This window comes from Canis lupus, chromosome 32 (genome assembly GCF_048164855.1).
Source record: "Canis lupus baileyi chromosome 32, mCanLup2.hap1, whole genome shotgun sequence".
NCBI lineage: Eukaryota > Metazoa > Chordata > Mammalia > Carnivora > Canidae > Canis > Canis lupus.
Genome location: NC_132869.1, coordinates 33,702,142 through 33,723,718, shown reverse-complemented (window position 1 = coordinate 33,723,718; position 21,577 = coordinate 33,702,142). Strand labels below are relative to the sequence as shown.

General features: G+C 51.8%; 1 protein-coding gene across 6 annotated transcripts in view; it reads left to right on the top strand.

The window, feature by feature from the left end:
* Positions 1 to 21,577, top strand: part of MEGF11 (multiple EGF like domains 11) — a 344,857-nt gene that overhangs the window by 281,296 nt on the left and 41,984 nt on the right. For all 6 annotated transcript variants that reach the window (XR_012022801.1, XM_072809212.1, XM_072809210.1 and 3 more), the window contains 2 exons: positions 20 to 232; positions 7,407 to 7,581. Coding sequence is in view for 5 of the 6 variants with exons in the window: in XM_072809212.1 (XP_072665313.1) it covers positions 20 to 232; positions 7,407 to 7,581 (388 nt within the window). In the remaining variant the exon portion in view is untranslated. The remainder of the gene's footprint in view (positions 1 to 19; positions 233 to 7,406; positions 7,582 to 21,577) is intronic.

Here is a 21,577-nt window from a genome sequence, read left to right as displayed (position 1 = left end):
CTGGTCTGCTGTCCTGCAGGTGCCAAGAGGAATGCCCCTTCGGGACCTTCGGCTTCCAGTGCTCACAGCGCTGTGACTGCCACAACGGGGGCCAGTGCTCGCCCGCCACCGGCGCCTGCGAGTGTGAGCCTGGCTACAAAGGCCCACGCTGCCAGGAGCGGCTGTGCCCCGAGGGACTGCACGGCTCAGGCTGCACCTTGCCCTGCCCTTGTGAGGCCGACAACACCATCAGGTAGGAGCTGGGCTCAGGTGAGCCTGGGGACAGCTGGGTGGGTGGGCGCTGGTGCAGAGGGCGCTTCTCAGGGCGCAGACCCTCGCCTCCAGCCCGGTCACCCAGGCAGGGCGGTGAAAGTCAGGACCACAGCAGTCACCGTTGCTTCTAACCACTTTGATGAAAATAAGAGAAGGACAGAGCTGGACAGACAGCCGGGACCGGGACCCAAGTCACCTGCCTCGGTCTACCGCACCCAGCTGCCGGCTTTGAAAACGGGCCAACCTGAGACCCCCTCACAAAGGAGCAAAGAGGGAGTTTGGTGACCCTCAGGACCATAGGGTGGGATGGAGTCGCAGAGTCCTGGGGTGCAGGGACGTCTGGGCTCACATGCCACAGACTCGGGGGCCACTGTCCTTGAGAAATTTCCCTTCCACCTGCTTCCACATCTAAGACATTCCCCAATCCCTTGAGGCCCAGAGGGCAGAAGCAGGGGCTTGGGCCACAGAGGGCCAGTACTGGAAGGGACCTCAGAGATCAGTGGGGCTCTCCTGGGGCCCAGAGAGGGCTGTCACAGCTGGCCCTGTGCCCTTTCGGGCTTGAGGACACCTCAGCTGAAGCCGGCCCCAAGCGCTGCTTCCCGAGGAGCCTGAGTCTGGGAGGCAGAGGAGCCAGAGCAGCCCCCCTCAGCCCCCGACACCTCTTCACATCTCTTCACTCCTGCCTCATGCACCAGCTGGCACCACCCTCTGGAAACAAATGCGACTGTCAGCCCCAGATAAGGCGTCCGTAGCCCTGTATGTGGCTGCCTGTCATCTGGGTGGTGAAGGGTGAAGCCTCCCTTCACCCCTCGGACCTGCAGGGCAGCTTAGGGGAGGACTGGCAACTCTGAGCAGTGGGTGTTGCTGCTATTTGCAGGCCGGAGAGGCCTCCTCTTTGCAAACCCGTTGCTGGGACAGCCAGGACTTGGCCTCAGCCCCCTCTTCACTGCCAGCTTCTGATTCTCCACAAATCCCCCAAGAGCCTCTGGTCTGGTCACTGCCAGCAGAGGCATCTCAGTGGTGTTATGGCTCAGGTGGAGGCTGTCCTTGGTCCTCAGTCCTGGGGGCTGGGCAGCTGGGGTGGTGCCCCCTGCCAGGCGGGAGGCTGGGAAGGAGGCTGCTGAGAGGGGCTCGAGCCAGTAGCAGAGCAGGCCTGTCCATGCCCCGAGCACTCATTGGCTCAGGCAGCAAACACTGAGTGCCGGCAGGGCCGGACCATGAGGGGGAAATAGAGTCCCTCAGCTCCAGTCGAGCCCTCAGGAACTCAGGCCAGAGCGCTCATACACCCCGAGCCTCTTCTACCACATTTCTGCAAATACAAGACACTATCAATAGTGAGGCACAGCTCTGTTTTCTGTATTACTAAGAAAGGAAAATGCTAGCAACTGAACCATGACGTACCATTGATTGTACAGCACACCCAATATCCGAGATGTGAAATGGGGGGGAAAGTGCATCTTAGAATCGGTGAGCTGTGTGTGGCTGGCCCCGCTGGGTCCCAACGCGTGCTCACGTCACTGTGACCAGGGCTCTGTACAGAAAGCACCACAGGAGATTGCTGTGCTGGTCAGGGAAGTCTTCTTGGAGGAGGTGGCATCTGGGCTAGGTCTGGAGGACACAGTAAGAGCTCTAAGGCTCTAAAGATGGGGTTCCATATGACTGGTCAAGGGCTGGGCAGCTGCCTCAGCCTGTTGCCCAAGTGGAGAACAGCACCAGGACCCCCCACCCCTGCTCCGGCCAAGGGAGGACTGTCTCAGGGACGGGAAGCGAGGCCACTGCGGGAGAACCCCTGCCATAGAGACCCAGTCAGCCCCTGAATTAAAGAGCTATTGTTTCCCTCCTGCGCCTGAGCAGCCGTGCCCTGCATAATTTATTCTTCCTCTGAAGGAGTCCTCGATGCATTATTAATCTGGAAGGACTCCCTCTTCTCCGTCGCTAATCTCAGCCCATCCAATATTGATGATTGTTTGCTTTACTGTCTTTAACACGTGTCCTGTTTCAGGGACTGGGAGGCAGTAGCGGTTCTTAGAACTGGGGGGTCCAGGCTGGGCTCCTCGGTGTCTGCGTGACGCGGGGCTGGGTCCCAGGCCAGACTCCTTGAGGGCAGCAGTGGCCTGGCTGGGCCCCTCTGCAGGCCCAGCACAGCACGGTGCCTGGCACAGAGCAGGACTTCAGGAAGGAGATTCCCTCAATTCCTCTGAAACAGCCCAGTCCTCAAGGTGGTTCTGCCCCCTGAGCTCATGTCTGCCTCATTTATTTTTATTTTTTTATTTTTTTTTAAGTAATTGGCACGCTGGCCCAATAACTAAACCCACAACACTCACAGCGCTTTCATTCGATCTAACTCAGAGGTTCTCAACCGACTGTATTGACATTTGGGGCTGGATAATTCTTTGATGTGGGGACCGTCGTGTGCATCGTAGGGTGTTTAGCAGCATCCCTGGCCTCTACCCACTAGATGCCAGTGGCTGCAACCTGCCCCCAAATTCTGACAGGCAAACCGGTTTCCTGGGTGGGGAGGGGAGGGGAGAGACAGCATTGCCCGTGGTCAGAGCCTCTGTTCTCTCATGCTGCTCTTGGCTTTGTTCTCGTGGTCACAGAGAACACCTCTTTTCTTCTATGTGGACACAGGTCACTCCTTCCTTTCATGAGCCTTTGTCCCATCACAGAACCTTCTCTTGGGATCCAAGAAAGGCAAAGGGAGGACCCTCTGACCCCCAAACTCTAGGCAGTTAAGCTGTCCTGGGTGGGGTCTTAGACCCCTAAGTCCTGGCCTCAGAACTACCTCTGTGTCTGAGCAAATGTCCCCATATGGCTCCTTGTCCTCTCTGTGCCTCAGTGCCCCAACCTGTCCTTCACCTATCATCAGCCCAGTGGGGGCAAAAGTTCTCTTGTGGTCTTTGCAAGTGAAGTTTCCACCCAACTCCCCAAGAAATAGAGTGTGGGATCCCCAGAAGCCTAGCCCCATGTCCCCCCTGGCTTCCAAGAGAGCTTATGACAGAGCCCTACCTGGACGGCTTGCAAGGCATTGAGCATCTTTCCCAGGGAGACACAGTACTCTCACCCCCCAACCAAAGAAAACCCTACTCATCTGGCCCAGCCTCTCTCTCTGCCTGGTGCCCCTCCGGAGAGGCTGCTTCAAAGAGCTTGAATGCACGTGCCCGGGGAAGGAAGAAGTGGCTGGTGAGATTCCCCCATCAGTTCGTTCTCTTTATAAATGCTTTGTAGCTCACACAAAGAAATGATCCTCCTTCACATAGGGATCACCTTGAGAAAGAGAGTGCCTGTGCGTCAGGCCTCTGCTGGGTCCCCTCCGCAACTGGATTGTCATAGACGAATTCCAGCAGCCATCATCGTGCATTGCCTTTGAAAGATTTTATTTAGCCAACAGACGCAGCATTGATAGAAATCTCAGAGCAGGCCCCCAAAATAAATAAATAAAAAGGCAGAAAATCTGAAAAGATTCCCGTATTGTTCAGCTTTTGGCTTCTATTACCTTGTGATTAATCTATATGTGGGGGAACACGGCAGAAAGGCAAGGAAGAGGGAAAAGAAAAAAAAGAGCAGAGCAAACCGAGCCAGCCTGAAAACACCAGTGTTGGGGACATCCACCTGAGCCTAACCAGCCGTCACTTCCCCACCGTGTGACCACAGGGGATGGCTCTGGCCCAGTGGGGAGGAGGGGGTGCCCGGCAGAGATCAGACGTGACGAAGGCGCCCAGTTCTGTGTCACAAACCACTCAGCCAGCAGTAGTCCCTCACCTTCTCTTCAAAGGGATTTCAGAGGCTTTATAATAAATGATAAGCCATCAAATTAAGAAAACTAGACATCTTGGTTGTTTTGTTGTTGTTGTTGTTTTTACATAGAATTTTAGGGACATGAAAAGAGGGAGAAAGAAGTGATTTCAGAATCAGTTTTGAGCTTTCTGGTTCTCAGAGTGAAAAGTAAATTTGGCAGCGAACTCGCCCCTGAGCAGCCAAAGCCCTGGCAGCTGAGACAGCAAGCGGGCAGCGCAGGAGTTCCTAGGAGTCCATGTTCGCTGGCTGGCATGCGCCTGGTTTGCTTCCCACAGGGCGGTGGTCCCACCAGAGCTGGGCCTGCAGCCGGAGAATCTAGCCACGGGCAGGGCAGACGCACCCCTGGGGCCCAGCAGGGTTGATGGCCTCAGCCCCCGCTGCCAGGTCCTATGCTGGACTCAAGAGTGTCAGTCTCCAGGACTGTCGCTGAGCCGGTCCCAGCCCCAGGGGAGGCCCCTGGAAGGTGGGAACCAAGAAGGAGCTCGCTCAGTGTTGAGACAGAGCAATGTGCCCCACGTCTGTCTAGCAGAAGGTCAGGGCCACCACATGGGACCCCCACCCCAGCCCCGTAGCACCCATGCAACCTACTGTTTCTTGCCTCATGGTCCAGGACTCAGGGAGGAGTTTGTCTGGAGCCATGAAGGTAAAGAAGTCTTCAAACCCTCATCCTCTGACATGATTCTCCTTTTCTACATGTTTATAATTTTTATTGCTTTGCATCTGTTTATAAATAGAACAGATGCTCAGTTTGGGAAAGTTCAATACATAGAAATTTAAAGAAAAATCTTCAAATCACTCATAATTTCTCAATCCAGAGATGAGCCCCCAAACCATCTTGTTGTGATTTGCTCGTTCCTCATCCATGTGTACATGTATAGATCTCCATTGAGATATAAATATCTTTTTTTCCGTATTTTAGATCATGATTTTGTATATCATTTGCTTATTTCACTTCACTTTATATCACTAACGAGTGTGGAAAATATGGACTACTTCTCCAACATCTCTTCATACGAATTGTCATAATCCATTTAATGAGCACTTTGTCGTCAAAGGCAGCATGGGGCAGTGGACGGAACATGGTCAGAACCACCTGGGTTTGAATCCTGCTGCAACTGACTTAGCCGTGCAACTTTGGGCAAGTCCCATAACCCCCACGTGCCGTCTGTAAAATAGAGGCTCTAATGCCTAACTCACAGGCTTATCTGAAGATTAGAAATATGTGAAATGCCTGATGCTTTAATAGCCTGGTCACATTATTATTTAAATTGCTTCCATTTCTCCACTGTTATAAATAATGCTTTAGGGAACATCTCTATGCATAAATCTTTCTCCACAACTGTGATTATTTCCTCAGGATAGAATATTAGAAATGGAATTATAAGACTAAAGGGTCTGAGTATTTTTAGGACTCTTGATACATATGTAACCCCAAATAGTTTTCCAGAACCCTTTACCAGCATTGAGTATTGTCCCTTTTCTTAAAAAAAATAACAAAAAAACAAAAAAAAACTTTACTATTTTGGTAGAGAAAAAGTGATACCCAGTTGTTATTTTGACTTGCTAATTAATGAGACTAAACATTTTCCAAAATGATTATTAGCTACTTGCATTTACTATTCCAGGACTGTCTGCTCTTGTCCATCCCTCATTTTCCGTGAGGAAACCAGAGCTCCCGGAAGAGAAATAGCTTGGCTGGGCTTCACACAATTAGTGTGTTCATTAATTCATTTTCCAAATATGTATTGAGCATCTCCAACGTGCCAGGGACTCTGCGGGGCCCTGGGGTACAATACAGTGAAAGGTGACTTCCCCCCTGGAGCTGCCACCTGGTGGGGGAGACAGATGATAAACAAGTCAATAGACACAGAAAATAATTACTCTAGTGAAAGTACTCTTCACTCCCAGATACTTAATTGGGCAGTGAATACAAGCCAGGCACTGGGGATCCACCAGTGACCCAAGGAGACAAAGCCCATGTCCTTGTGGAATTTAGTGTAACCAAGAGTCGTACCCAGGCACCCCTGCCAGCCCAGAGCATGCTGCTTTTGATCATATCCCTTGAGCTGGACTCCCGAGCCAGGAGGCAAGTGACACAGGGAATCTAGCTAGGAAGGCCGGCTGGTCTCTACCATCCAGCATCTTCTTTGGAGTGTTAGCCTGGGTTCTCCCCACGTGCAAGAGATTTACTAGGGAAGCAGCTGTGAGGGAAAATGGAGAGGAGACTGGGGAGGCTAGGAAAGCATCAGACTGCAGTGTAGGTCTCACCCACGTGAAGAAGGAAGGAAGGAAGGAAGGAAGGAAGGAAGGAAGGAAGGAAGGAAGGAAGGAAGGAAGGAAGGAAGGAAGGAAGGAAAGAAGGAAAGAAGGAAGGCAGGAAGGCAGGCTGGCTTGGTGGAAAGTCTTAGGCTCTATCACATTCTAAGAAAGATTGGCAAAACTGGGACTCTTCAAGCCAAATGGCCCATCAGAGGAGTCTCAGATCTCCCGGGAATGTGCTGACCTTAATACCCCCGCCCTGCTCTAACTGGGATCAGCCCAGGGAAAGTGTGGGCTCTGTGCAAATATAACGATGGTTTTCAGACACAGTAGCTGGGGCCACTGGGCATTTACACTCCCCTCAAAAGCTCTGAGAAGCACACGGTCACCCTACCAGCATCCCCTCTGATCATGAATGGATATTGACTGTTGGATCAGACCTCTGCTAGCCAGAGGTTGCCCTATTCTCTAAAGGTCATGCCGAGCAGCCCCTGCCCCTGGCCTAGGCAGATAGGGGGTGGACATTATCATACTCACCCTTAAAGAGCCCTAGCAAAGCCCAGATGGAAAGTATCCTTTCCAATGTAGACCTTGCCAGAGGTGGGAGGCCACATCTGCCCTGAGGTCTCATTTTAACTTAACAAATGTCTACAATATGCAGAACCACTGGGTCCCACTGCAGCCGTCTTGTGCCTGCCCTTGCAGCAGGCGTCCGCCTTGGGTACAGGGCGAGGGAGGCTCTGCAGCTCGTAGTCCTTGGGAAGTGACCGAAGAAGGCTGCCTCCTTTAGACTCTATGTATTTGTATCATAAAGAGCACTTTTGGGGAGTCAGAAGACCTGTGTTATAATCCTGATTTTGCTGCTTCCTTGCTATGTGACTTGAGGCAAATTATATGGTTACCATGAGCCTCAGTTTCTTGGGGCCATTAAGACCATGTGACCTTGGCACCTTCTGACAAACAAGTCAGTAAGCAGTTTAACCTCAGAGGCCCTTTGATCCTGCTACCCTGGCAGACCAGACTTGGAGTGGGCAGAATTTGGGACGTGGCTGCCTCCCTGGCCAGACTGTTCTCTCATTCTTTTCTCATCTGCTCAGCTGCCACCCGGTAACTGGAGCGTGCACCTGCCAGCCAGGCTGGTCTGGCCACCACTGCAACGAGTCCTGCCCTGCTGGCTACTACGGCAATGGTTGCCAGCTGCCTTGCACCTGTCAGAACGGCGCTGACTGCCACAGCATCACGGGCAGCTGCACTTGTGCCCCAGGCTTCATGGTAAGATGGGAAGGGTCTCCCATGGCCTCATGCTCTTCACCCCACTCAGGAGAGAAGGGACCAGCTCCTCCCACCTCTGAGTAGAATCGGGCGATGTGGCCCTCTGCCCAGGGATGAAGAATGGGAGTGCCTCTGTGCCCCGCTCAGAGACACAGCTCCTGACCACAGAGCCCCCATACTGTTCTCGAAGGGCCAGCTCTGCTGGTGTGGGTCATTGTAGATGTACTAGAAGAGGCTCTTCCCATTGTCCCCTCGCCTGAAACATCAGTTGTCTTTGTACCTGCTCCTCCCTGTCTAAATCCGAAGCACACCGTGATTTTACATCATAATAACCACAGTACAGACAGACAGTTTTGCATTCTACTTGATTTCTCCCACATTTGCTGCTTGGGCTTCTTAATTATCATTTTAAATATCTGCATACCACTGCAGGAGCCGATGTACCCCCAGTTTACAGCCATCCCCTTACTGCTGAATATTGAGTTGTTTCCAATGTTCACAGAAAATGTTGCAATAAGCATCTTCCTACAAACAGCTTTTCGTCTCCTATTGAATTATTTCCTTAGGGTGAATTCCCAGGGTCAGTGGGCATAATATATTTATGGCTCTTGATGGATGTTGCCATATTACTTTCCTCAAGGGTTGTATAAATCTATACCGCCACCAGCCATGTATGAATGTACCTATTTCAAAACAACTTTGCTAACATCCTTTTCTTGCTTGCTTTTTTTTTTTTTTTTTTTGCTAATTATATCCGTAGAAAATGGCTCCTCGATGTTGCTCTAATTTGCATTTCTCTGATTACTAGGGAGAGTGAACCTTTCCCCCATGTGTTTACTATTTGTACTTTCTCATGAATTATGCTGGTTTTTATGAGATTGGGGAACTTAACACTGGAAGTGGGCTCCTGTTCGAAGGTGGGTGCGGTGTGCCCAGGGGGTCTGAGGGCCCAAGCACCCAGGAGTCCCCCACGGCCATATATTGTATTGTGCTGTAGGAAGTGGTTTGTGCGGTACAAAGTATGGTCTTTGGAACCAGACTGGGGTCACGTCCTGGCTGTCCTTTCACCAACTGTATTGAGTTCACCTCTCTCAGGATCCATTTCCTGATCTCTAGAATGGAACTCCTGCCTTGCAAAATTGCTACCAGGTATAGAGATGACTATATAAAGTGCCAGTGCTTCTCAGACTCTGGTGAACATATGAATCAGCGGTAGGCCCCAGGACATTGCAGATTCTGACCTGGTAGGTGGGGGGTGAGACCTGAGGTTCTGCATTTCTGACAAGCTCCAGGTGATGTAGGTGCTGCTGGTTGGTGGCCTCACATTGAATAAGAAGGGGTGGTGCTCAACTTGGTCTGCCACTGGAATCACCTGTGGAGCTTTATAAACACTGATGCCTGCCCCCCACATAGCCCCCAAGATTCTGGTAATTTTGATCTAGTTGAGGCCAGTGTGCTGCCAAGGTGGAGATCCACTGATCTGCAAGGAAGCCCTACTCACGATGTGGGAATGTGTGTTTGCCTGGTGTCTTTTGCGGGTAGGTTGCCCTGGTATATAGAACAAAACTTCTTCCTCCACACAAGGATTGATAAAATTGGGTGAAAATGAATCCCAGTAGCATCTTCGAAGGAAAAAGAAGTCTGTTCCTCCTGCTGATCTTCTTTCTAATTTACCTTTATTGGTGTGAACTTTGGCCATAACATCCACAGAAAAATGGAGTGCCCTAGGTTTGGGGCTTGGGTAAGAGAGAACAGTCCTTTGGGATTAAAAATCTCACGCAGCCAAGTGATCAGGAGAGAGAAGCAGAAGTGAACTGACCCCACCAGACGGTTAGTGGGGCATTCTGACCCTAGTCCCAGTTTGGCTGCTATGGCTTTGAGCAGGTGGCTTTCTCTCTCAGGGCCCCCATTCTTCTTCATCTGTAAATGATAAGTGTGCAGAGAGAAATGAACCCTCTGATTTATAAGATGGTCCACTATGTGGACTCCACAGACCATGTCAGGAAACACACCCTTATGGGGAAAATAAAGGAAAGTAGGAGCAAGGAGGGGTGTGTGTGTGTGTGTGTGTGTGGTCGCCAAGGGAGAGGGGGCTCACTGAGGTCATGTACATCATATATGGGTCTGCCAAGAGTCCCCTTTTTCACCACCACTGCCTGCCTGGTCACTGTTTCTCAATAGAAGGAAGAATTAGCATCCTTCCAGGGTTAGGAAGGCCAGGGTCTGTGTGCTCACTGCTCCCAGGCCAGGGTTCCAGCAGTTTGGAGGCCAGCCCCCTGCTTCTCTTCCTCCCATCTGAGATGCAAATGACTTCCTGCCCTTGAACTTTGGGACACTTGGCACTTGCAGGAATCATCTCTTTGTGGAGTCCCACCTGCCTGGGGCTCAAGGCTAAGACAGATTGTAAGCCAAACTGCCCTGGTGAGACCCCGTGAATTCTCATCCATCTCCTCCTGCCCAGCCTCATTATACCTGGAAAGGCTCTTCTGGGGCCCTGTTGGGTGTTGAGCAGGAGCTGCTGGAGGTGATTACAGAACAGTCAATTGTTCTCATCCAGCGTGACTCATTCCTGCATGCACCAGACTCCAAGGGGGAACTCATTACTGTTGCCTTTACCCTAGCTTCTGAATGAATGCAACTTCCTGCAATTAGCTAGCTCTGGTCAGGGTCAGGGATTGAGGCAATCAGCAGAGCTGACTTGGCTGAGACCCTCCCCAGAATGCCCCGCAGTCAGTAATAATTAGCAATGCCTTTATTTGCTAGTTAGTCTATAAATTTATGCAGATGCCCTTTTCCATGAAAGATTTTTAGGATGAGCAATTAATTAGAGACTAATTAAAAGAGCCCTTTTCTGAGTGTTTGGAGACCTTGATCCTAGGCTCACTAACCTTGGACATGTTGCCTCATTTTGCTGGGCCTCAGTTTCCTCATCTGTAAGATGGGAGTCACATCAGTCCTGCCTGCTACTGGATGTGAGTAACCAACATGGTAATGGATGTGAGGCCACATCCTCAGCTGGCCCCTCCCACCAGAGCCCTCCCTGCCAAGGGCTCTTTAGGGAGGATGTCAGAATAGCTTCAGGAAAGCAGGGTCTCTGAGGGCTGCGAATGGCCTCAGGCTCAACATAGATCTTAGGACCACTAATAAGGTAGTGCAGAACCACCCCTCGGAGTCCAGTGATGTGCCTTCTCCAGCCACGCAGTCTCCAAATCCTGCAGAGGCCATGAGAGTAAGAGGCAGGAGCCAGCACCTGGCAATTTGTGTGTGGTGGCCCTTACACTCTTTCTCCTTCCTCCAGAGCACTAGATATTTACTCTACCAAGGACTTGGGGGACAGCTGGGGGTATGCAAAGGCTAACCAGACATCCATCCAGCCTTCAAAGAGTTTGTGCTCAGCAATAATCATCTTCACACTAGTAGCAAACACTTACCAAGTCCTTGGTGTGTGCTTCATATCTATTCCTCACAAGAGCCTGGTGGAGGTGCACTTTCACATTCCTCAATTTGAAAATGAGGAGCTGAAGTTCAAACAGGACAAGTGACTTTGCCCAGGATCACAAACCAACTGAACTCTCATATGTTAGATGACAGACTTTGATTGATAAGTCACCATGGAACCATACAAATCTGATTTCAGATCCTTGCCCTCCAATCCCCACTCTGCCTACTGGCAAGTCATTTATCCTGCCTAAGCCTGAATCTCCTCATTTGCTAAGAGAAGACTTTGCCATGAGACTGAGAAGTTTCATATGGAAAATTTGTCATTCAGTTTCTGGAACACAGTAAGCACCCAGTAAAATGGTAGTAATTATTGGTGCACTGCGAGAGTAGTAGGGAAACAGTGCTTCTTCAAGCAAGGACGGTGCCCTTCCCGTCAAGGAGAGTGTCAAGATGAGCTACACCCAGGGGCTCCTGTTGGAGCAAGCAGAATCATGAATATGCACAGCTGTGGGTCTGAGCAGGTCCACCCAAGCACCTGTGAGTCACCCTGAATAGTCTCAGGAGGCATTGTGGGGTGGACACACCTGTCAATACTTGGGGAAATGGACCTAGGGCTGGAGATAGGAATAAAGTGTTGGTGTTTTACATGCTAGCTTGGCAACAACAGTGGAATCCCTTGAGGCCTGCTTTGCTGAAGCGCGATAGGGCTACTGGGTGGGGCAAAAGAGCCCTGATCTAGAAGGTGAGAAACCAGGTTCCTCTCTCTGGTTCGAGCTAACTTTCAGGACTTCTGTTTCTTATCCACAAAGTGGGAATGACCCACTTCCTCTCTACTCAACAGGAACAGTGTTGTGGGAACCAGTCATTAAAATGTAGGAGGCACTGTTTCAGCACCTTGGACAGCCACCCCGAGGCTCTCCTCCGAGGTTGCTCTTGTTCTCTTGGAACCTAGGGTCCTCACCCAGTCCGAACACCAGCGGGGACAGGGGCAGGGAAGGGCAGAGTGAGGGTCTGCTTCTCCGGCCCACTGGCTTCTCTGCATTTCAGATAAATAGGTAATGACAGAAAAGCTGTCCCCCAACATCATCTCTGGGATTTTTGGGGGGCAAATGATGTGAGCTCCCACCTCATAGTGGCTACTCAGAGACTCTGGAGCAAGATTCCCTCCCTTCAAATACCAGCCTTGCTGCTTACTAGCTGTGTGACCTTGAGCAAGATATTTTACCTCTCGGCGCTTCTGTTTTCTCATATATGAAGGAGGAATAATAATAAAGTCCACTGGATTACTGAGCAGGTTCATACTCTTCCAGCAAGAGTTAGCTTATTATTATCATCATCATCATCATTATGGTCAATACTACCACTGCTATTGTTTTTATTTACCCCAAGGGGTCCCCTACTTGAAGAGACTGACTGGTCCTGTCCAGAATACTCTCTTCGGGGCTACAAACAGAAAAGGAAGCAAGAGGAAAAGAGTTAGTTTAAACTTCCTTCTGGCTGGAGGAGCAGGGTTGGCGGGGGCTCCTGGGTTCGCATGGGCAGCCACAGGACCGAGAACAGACTTTCTCATCACAGAGGGGAGAAGGCCAGCTTCTCGGCCACTCCATGTGCCTCTGCTGCCCCAACTTCCCTTAATTAAGGCCTCACCTAGGTGGCCAGCCTGATGAAGCCTCCTCTGCTGCTCTTGGACTAATTGCTGCCATGTTGGCCGTTGTAGCGAACAGCCTGTGAGGTCGCCAGAGCTGCAGAGCCTGGATTTCCCAGACCTCCCCCTGCGTGAAACCTGTGTGGCTGGGAGATAAGGGGCCCTCTGGTCATTGCTCAGCACAGATGCTCCCTTTCAGCTCTGGCTATAATGGGTATGGGGAGCACAGGAGGCGGGGGAGAGGAGCCTGGTGTCCCCTCCCATGGGACTCGGGGCCTATATTTCTCCCCTGGATGACAGAATTTCTATTACCTTAAAGGGCTCATCTATTTATGCTGCAATTTTTTGAAGTCCTGTCTGCCGTTATTGAACCCTGCGTGCTGGCGAGGGGAGCGGGCACTCCATCACCCAAATGAACAAACTCGTTTCCACATTTTTCTCCCTTTCCTCTGCGCTGTCGGGAGGTCAGACGCAAACTTCTGCTGCTCTGGCCGGGGAAGGCAGGACAGGGGTGAGAGTTATGAAAATCCAGATCAGAGGAGCAGTGACTGAATTTTCCTCCAAGGTTTCTGATGTCCTTTAAAGACATCACTGTCCCCCGGCCCCAAGCCAGACAGAATGTGTGTCTGCCTTTTGTGCGGCTCCTGAGCCGGAACTCAGGAAGGAGGACAGCTGAGAGGCCAGAAGAGAACGTGGACTGAGCAAGTATACAGCCAGGTGACATGTAGATGATGTGTGTGTGTTTCCTGTTCTAATTGTTTTGTTCTTCATCAAACCTGAGGTTGGCAGGCTATTAGCCCTAAGCCTTTTGTGCCCCCATCCCCGCCTCCTGCGATTGACTGGCTTCCTAATTAGAATAAAAGATTTTCCTGGATGCTGCACAGATGAGGAATCCACCCTCCAGCTGCCCTGCCCCTGTCAACAGAGCACAGATAGTACAAAATAGCAGAAATGGTCAAAAAATATAAACACATACACGCCACCCTGCAGTACTCAAATCCCAGCTCTGTTATAGCCCACTGGGCTGTCTTGGCCCCGTTAGTTACCTTAGGCCCCTCAAGCCTTAGTTTTTCATCTACAAAACGGTAAATAATGGTACTGCATTCTAGTGTTCCTAGGATTGAGTTAGATAAATATGTACAATGCTTAGAACCAAGGCTGGTAGGTAGCAAATGCTCAATAAATGATTGTCGAGGTCCCTGCTGTAGTTGTGTAGGGACGATGCCCTGGAGGCAAAGGCATGGACTTTGGGCCCAGACAAGCCTGGATTGGAATCCCAAGCATGTCCCTCAGCTTGTGTGAACTTGGTACTCAGCCTCTTTGAGCCCCAGTTTCCCATCTATAAAGTGGGTTAATACTGCCTGCCCTTCAGGGTCAGTGTGAGCACAAAACAGGTCACACAGCAAAACACTGGCGGAACTGGGATGGACATCAGGTGGCATAACTCCCAGTCCCATGCTTTTACTACCTTCATCTCCTTCTCCTTGGGTTTGCTGTCCCAAGAGCAGACATCTACTGATTTTTCCCAGGGCAGAGAGGGATGGGGTTGGGGGAGTGGTCACCAGAGTATTATATCATGTTGGCAATTCATCCACAGAGCAAAGTAGGGAAAATTGGGTTTATGTCAGTAAGGCTGAATCCAACCTTCCCCCTCTGGGCCCTGGCAGTTTGTGGCTTTATTAGGGAAAACTGCTGACTCTTCTGTTCTAAAAAATAAACGTTCCCGTGTCACACCACCCTCTCCCCACTGTGCTCCTCAGGTCTTTATCAGAGCCCTCGTTACTGGGGTTTGGAGCAAGGACTTTGGTCCAGGCCTGGTGCCTGGAGCTTTCTCCATGCAGCAGAGGAGGCCATGGGAAATAAGCAGCTTGGAGACTCTCTCAGGCCTTTTCCTAGGAAAGGGGACAGTCCCCGCAACCTCATTTCTCAGAGGAGCCTAGTGCCCTCCCTCACTTTGTGTTTGAGGGGAGGTGGATGGGCCACTCAGTCTCCCTCCCTGGCTTTAGGGCGGCCCATCACAGCTTACCCAGACACCTTGCCGTCTCCTGTGAGGAGCAGGGTGAGAATTGTTAGCTCTGTGGCACAGATGAGGAAATGGAAGTTCAGAGCCTTTATGAGTCTTGTCCGGGGTGATGTGACTAGGACCCAAGCCTAGGACCCAAGGCTTATGGCTCCAGGGCCATGCTTGCCCCAGGACAACTGTGCGGGGAGGGGCAGGTCAGTACCCACCCAGCTCTGACCCTGGCTCTGCAACCACCTCCCTATTTGACCAAGTCACTTCACTTCTCTGTGCATTAACTTCATCTTCTACAAAGATAGGTGCTCCTTGTATCCTGGGGCCTATGTAACGCTGGAATAAAACACTCCTGGGAGGGACTGGAGGCCAGGTGTGTGCACCCAGAGGCGGGAGGAGGAGCAGGTGAGGAGGGGCGGTGGGCCCCAGCCCCTGCAGACTGGCTCCCTTGCCAACCTGGCAGGTCTGGAACAGAGGAAGAGCCCTCTCCCCTCCTGCTGCCCCTGCCCTCGGGCTCTGAGACCCCACCCAGCCTGGTTCTCCCCAGCCATCTCCCCACTTAGCACCAATAATCTCATCTGCAGGAGTGATTATGCACCCCGGGGGGGTAAGGGAGTCCTGCCAGAAGAGGTGATTGTGTCTGGAAAATGAAAGATGTTGCAGAAAAAAGTCACAAATAAATTACTTCCAGGTGGGGCTAATAGGAAACTAACAATGGGGGTAAATGCAAAAACACAAAAACAAAAACAAAAAACAAACCAAAAAAATCCCTGAAAAGTTCTTTCCAAAAATGCTATAAATGATTGTTCTCACCTCTCCTGAGAGTTGTGAGGAGGGGCATGAATTCCTGACAGGCACAGGGAAGCTGGGCAGGGGCTCACCGGCCTTCAGGCCCAGATATGGCCCAGATGAGCAGGGGTGGAGGCAACATGCAGAGAGGGGGAGTGGGAGCAGAGTAGCCGAGGCCCTGTGTGCTGGGGGTGGGATGGGGGGGTAGGGGGACCTGAGCTGAAGTCAGCAGGCAAGGAGTTGCCACTGAGCAGGGGCGTGATGAAACATTGCTCCAAACCCTGCGTGGGGAGATGGAGACATCACTGTCCAGTACATGCTCAATAGATGCTGATTCCCCTTCCTGCCCATGGTTTGTCAGTGGAGGCTGCTTGGCTCAGCGCTGAAAGCCTGGGCTTTGAGCTAGGGGAACCCAAGTTTGAACCTCACCACCTGGGTTGCTTATAGCAGGCTCACCTCTTGGCCCTCGCTTCGTTCGCCTCTCACACTCGCAGGATGGTGGTGAGGGGAAGCATAGCAAGAGCCATGAAAATGGCCCGAGTAAACCTCAGTATCTTCCCTTACGTCTGCAGTAGCCCCGGCTCTTATGAAACTTATGTAATAATCAAAATGCCTACAGCATTTATGGCACGTCCTCTGGGCCAGGTGCTGTTCTAAGAAGATTACTTATGCAACCTTATTTAATCTTCACCATTACCCCTGGAGGAAAGTTCCACTATCATCCCCATTTTGCAGCTAGGAAAACTGAGACACAGAGAGCTTAACAGCTTGCCCAAGTTTGTCAGCTATACCCCATTAAAACGGAAAAAAATAAAATGCCTAAGGTTCTATAAGTGTCAGAGCCAGGACCTAAACCCAGTCAGGCTCCAGAGCCGATTGGAACCTCTGCCTCTTCTGTGGACAAACCCCAAAGGACTCTTGCTGCTACCCCCCTGCCCCTACCAGGATAAGACCTTGACCATGGCCGCAGGGGTGCTCTAGGCACAAGAGCTGAATTTGACAGTAGCATCAAACTGGGGAGCAACCAGGCAAACATCAGGTAGTTCAGGGGAAGTGTCAACATGCCACGTGGTGGTGTGGATGGAGCACCGGATCCCCACCATGGCCTCCATGTGTACCACAGTTCTTCCACCGCAGAATGTTCTCCTCCTATCCATCATCTCATGTGATCTCATAGCCCTGTGGGGCGAGGTGTCACTGCTGCCAATGTTATACACAAGGAAATAGGCCCAGAATGGTTTACACGGATCTGAGCATCTTGGCCTTCCCCACTGTCAAGCCCAGTGCTGAGCCACTTCCCAGGACAAGCCCCTCCTGTCCAGTCGCCCTCTGAGGCCTTGCTCCTGCTTGTCCTTGGCCGGCAGCCCCAGAAGGGCTCTGCCCCAGGCTGGAAACCACCATGTCCCTTCCCTACAGGGAGGCCAGATCTGCTCTAATGTTCTCTTCAAAGCTTCCGCCCCCCCCCCCCCCCCCACCGAGGCCTCAGGGCCTTAGATGGGGAGCACATTCCAGGCCCTTGTTATATGGAGTGAAGCATTCTCTGAGAAGTTGGCCAAGAAACCTCCGAAAGCCAGAAAAATCTATAGGGCACCAGCTGTAGAAAGATGCAGAGAGTCTGCAGTTGGGGGCTAAGGGGGGGGGGGGGGATGTGGGCAGCAGAGGCAGCGCCTTGCACCTCCACTCCCTTCTTTCTTTTCCCCAGGAAAAGCCTCTCAGGCCTCAGCTGCTGGGCCTTCTTTGCAGTCAGTCCTGCATCCATTGATTCCACAATCAATAAGCAATTGAACTTGCCGGAGCCTGGGTTCTCGGCCTCTCTCAACCAGAAAGGAGTGGCCCAGACTCCTGCCTTTGGGGGAGGGGGTTCCTAAAATAGGCTGGGACACTGAGTCACTTACCTGCTGTCCAGACCTTTGTCTTTAGGGCAAATTATGAAGCCTGGCACTCAAGGCCTTCCTGGCTGGGCGGGTCTGAGCTCCAGGCTCCTGTCCCGCCTCTGCCCCTCAGCCCCGGAGCTCCAGCAAATCCTAACAGCTTGCCTTACCCTGGACACCCACTCAGCCATGCACGGCCCTGCCACCATGCCTTCATTCCACCGCTTCCCTGGAATGCCCTTGCTGTCTATCCTCCTGGCCAAAGCCTGCCCCAGTGCAGCCTCCAGGCTCAGCTCTGTTGCCACCTCCTCGTGCAGACTTCTGGCTTTCTTCCCAATGGGACATAACCTCCCCATAGTACGATGGCACGTCTGCTCTGGTGGCACGCTGTACATGTTTCTGTCGTCTTTACTAAACAGCTGCACGGGGACAGGTCTCTCAGATTCATCCCTGTGTCCCTGCCCTTTTCTCTACCCTGCCTCCCTCCTACCCAGCCCCTCCCAGGCCTGGCACAGTCTCCTGCACAAAGTGGGATCAGTAACTAGTCATTGAATAAATGCATGGGTAGTTTAGAAGCATCCCTTAAATCATGAATAGACCGCGTTTTGCTTGGACCCTGGTAAACACCCCCCCTGGCATCTGTAGGACCCTCTGTTTCCCTAATGTGGTTCCCTTTTGGGACCTTGTCGCTACCACTATATTGAGACTCTGGCTCTGCAGGCCACTGCATTGAGCACATACCACCCAGCCGCCACCTCAGAGGATCTGGGTCCTGCAATACACACACACACACACCCCTTGTATATTCAATCCCCTTGTGAATCCCCATGTGAATCCAGCATGTCCATACCATACACACCACACTCAAAGCTACCATGTATAAATCGTCCTTGGGGCTATATGGCCAGGATTGGCCCAAGTGTCTGACATGCAGATGCTAAGCTTACCCCATAGCTGTCATGCCACTAATATAGAACACACGGACACCAAACTCTTACACTGCATGGACCACACATGGGGACCCTGATAAGCTATGCCACCCAAATAAAGACCCTGGGACAGTAGGCATAAATGCTATCCCTAACCTATTCTTCATCACATGTAAAGCATATATATATCTAGTATACGTAGGCCCACACGTCTTACTCATGTGACATGCATACCACTGCTTGTGCACACATGCAAACACATGCACACATGCACACACACACAGGCTCACCAGAAACATCTAGAAGTAGGAAGGTGGCCCTCCTGTGCTAGTCTCATCTTGTGCCCCTGCCCCACTCTGTGTTCTGCACACTGTCTCCCCCAAGCTCATGAAGGCCTCCCCTAATGCCCCCAATAGGCTCTCCCAGCAGTTAAGAAGCAGTGTTTTCCTGGCACCTTTTCAAACTACTAAAGAAATCATGAAACCTAATGCAGAGCGATTGGGGTCATGTACTGTCACTCTTGCCCAGGGACTCTTGAAGATTTGGGCTCAGCCTTTGCAAGGGAGTTTTGTCCTGTTCTCAGAGGCCTGCAGGAGAGGCCCTGACCCGCTGTGGCTGGAATCCTCCCCACCTCGCCCTCCGGTCTCTGAGGGAGCACTGGAGCTGGTGCGGGGGGAGGCAGGGAGAGGCAGGTGAGGCCTAGAGTGGGAACGCAAAGCTGACTTAGGAAGTGAGGCCTCATAAGAGGTGTGCGATGCTGACATCTTGCCCAGTTGCCAACAGTGGTGTCCCCATCATCATCACTGTACCCAGAGCCTTTTCAGAGGATATATGCCACCTGATGGATGCTGGCACTCTCCCCAGGCTAACCCTCGCTCACAGGGTCTGTTGTTCCATCATCTTAGCTTTATTCCTTCAAACTTTAAAGGCTTTTAGGAGCGTCAGGAGTCTCCTGATACAAGACACAAATGCCCTTTAAGATTGCCCACTGTGAGCCCCTAGAAGCCATTTCTGCCTCCAGCAACATGCATTTAACATCCAATGTGTCGGAAGGCACCTAGGACAGGGCGTGACATATAGTAGGTGCTCAGGACATCTGGGTCCCCAGCCTCACTGGCCTGTCCGCTGTTGAGGTGGCCAAGTTGAGGGGAGAGCTCAGTCTGTGGAGTCAGCCGGCCCCCTTCCTACAGTGACTTGGGGCTAGCTGACCCCTCCAGCCTCAGTTTGGCCTTGCTCTAGGGTGGTTCTTTCTCTAAGAAGGAAGGAATTCCTTACCTGAAGGGCTATTATAAGGACAGAAGGGGACAGGACACCTGGGTGGCTCAGTGGTTGAGCATCTGCCTTCGGCTCAGGGCGCGATCCCCAAGTCCCAGGATCGAGCCCTGCATCGGGCTCCCTGCAGGGAGCCTGCTTCTTCCTCTGCCTGTGTGTCTACCTCTCTGTGTCTCTCATGAATAAATAAATAAATAAAATTTTAACAACAACACCACCAAAAAAACCCCAGAAGAGGACAGAGGACATGAGCGCCTGGCCCAGCTGGCAGCAAGGGAGCCCCACAGTGGAGCAGTCTGTCCTAAGCCAGTGGGTCAGCCCGGTCTGTAGGGGTGCAGGGCTGTGGACAGTGGTGAGGACCACAGTCATGCCCACCCCTGCTCTCCCTCTGTGGGGCCTGGCCCTCTGCATGCCTACGAGAACTCCACGGGACCTTAGAGTCGGGGTGCAGGGGAGTCGCCTGATAGAGTGCTCAGTAAGACCTTATTAGCTTGTGATGCCTTCTCTGAGCTCAGGAGGAATCAGGTGGAGAAGGGGAGAGGACTTACAGACGGGGACAAAGGGCGGCGGTGCAAAGCAGAAGAGAAACTGTTTTACCAAGACAGCCACTGAGTCTCCAAGAGGACCCCCAGTCTTGCAGCCAGGACCTGGCTTTCACTTGAGCCCAGATGTCCTTCTTTGGCCACATGCACTACCTCTCGGGTCTCCCCAAAATATCTTGGTATCTGTTTAGGAACTTTTAGGAGGTATCTGTGCTCCTCCAGAGAAGATTCTTGAGGGGTCAGAGTTACAGAGCATGTTTGTGCAGATGAGAAAAAGGGTATCCCTTCCTCAAGACCTTCTACTGACATCTGCCAGAAAATGATGTCATGCATGCACAAAGTATGATGACGGTCATGTGCGTGTCACCTCTAGAGTTGTGCAGTGCTTAGCCTGCACAGCTGTACAGAGCGGCTTCAGCTCACTGATAGCCAATTCATTAGAACAGATGTAGATAGGGCTTCCGGGCCTAACCTTCGGCGCTTTTCCACCCATCCCCCTTGGGAGCCAGACAGAGTGATCCTGGGCATTACCTCCTCAGCATGGGGAGGCAGGGATGGGAATGGATGTGACAAGTGGCCTCCACCCAAGTGGCCTCCACCCTTCTCTCCTCCACATCTCTCTGACCCTCTGCTCCTCATTCCTTATGCAGAGTTTCTTTTCCTCAACGTGCATCCACTGTCAGTTGCTGCTTTATCAGTGACACACTAATTAGGTCCAGTGAGGTTTGCTCTGCACTGGAGGCCTCTGTCGTTGGCTTTCAGTCCAGGCTGCTCTCTCTTTGCCTTGTGAGCCATGTGTCATTCTTTCTTTCTGGAAAATCATAAATGAGGCTCCCTATCTGGGAGTCCCACTGCCAGAGTCTGGGAGCTGGGAGTGGTGGTGACAGAGAAGGGTGGGCAGAAGGAGAGCCAGCAGCCCAGGGCTGGCACTCTGCTTGGCAAGGAGCAGACACCTGCCTGGCAGGGGGTTTGTAAAGAACAAAGCATACTCTGCATGTGTGCTGCCGGCATTGACGTGACGTTGGACACCAAAATCAGCCTGCATTGGTGGCCCTGAACCTCCAGGATTAGTAGGGTAGAGAGAGGAACAGCAGCGATCAGAAGATCGGGGAGGCCACGGAAGGCAGAATGGCGACAGGAAGGAGGGAAGGGACTAGCCTGTGTCCTTCTCATGCCACAGCCTCATATACTCGTGCTTGAAAAACATTTCCAGAATGACTGAACTAAGTCAGTACATGTGCACCGAGTGTGGGCGAGGCTCTGGGGCTGGGGCCATAGACCTGAATGAGACAGGCCCAGTCCCTACCCTCATGGAACTTACAATCCGGTGAATGAGAGCTGATTTTTTTTTTTAATTCATTACAATTGTTGTGCCGCAGAGGGGCAGGTGACAGGGACCCCTGCTCTGGAAGCAGGACGGCAGGGGGAGGTTCAAGAACATGGTGGATGTTGAATAGGACCTTAGGTCACATCTAGTCTGGTGTAGCTATTGT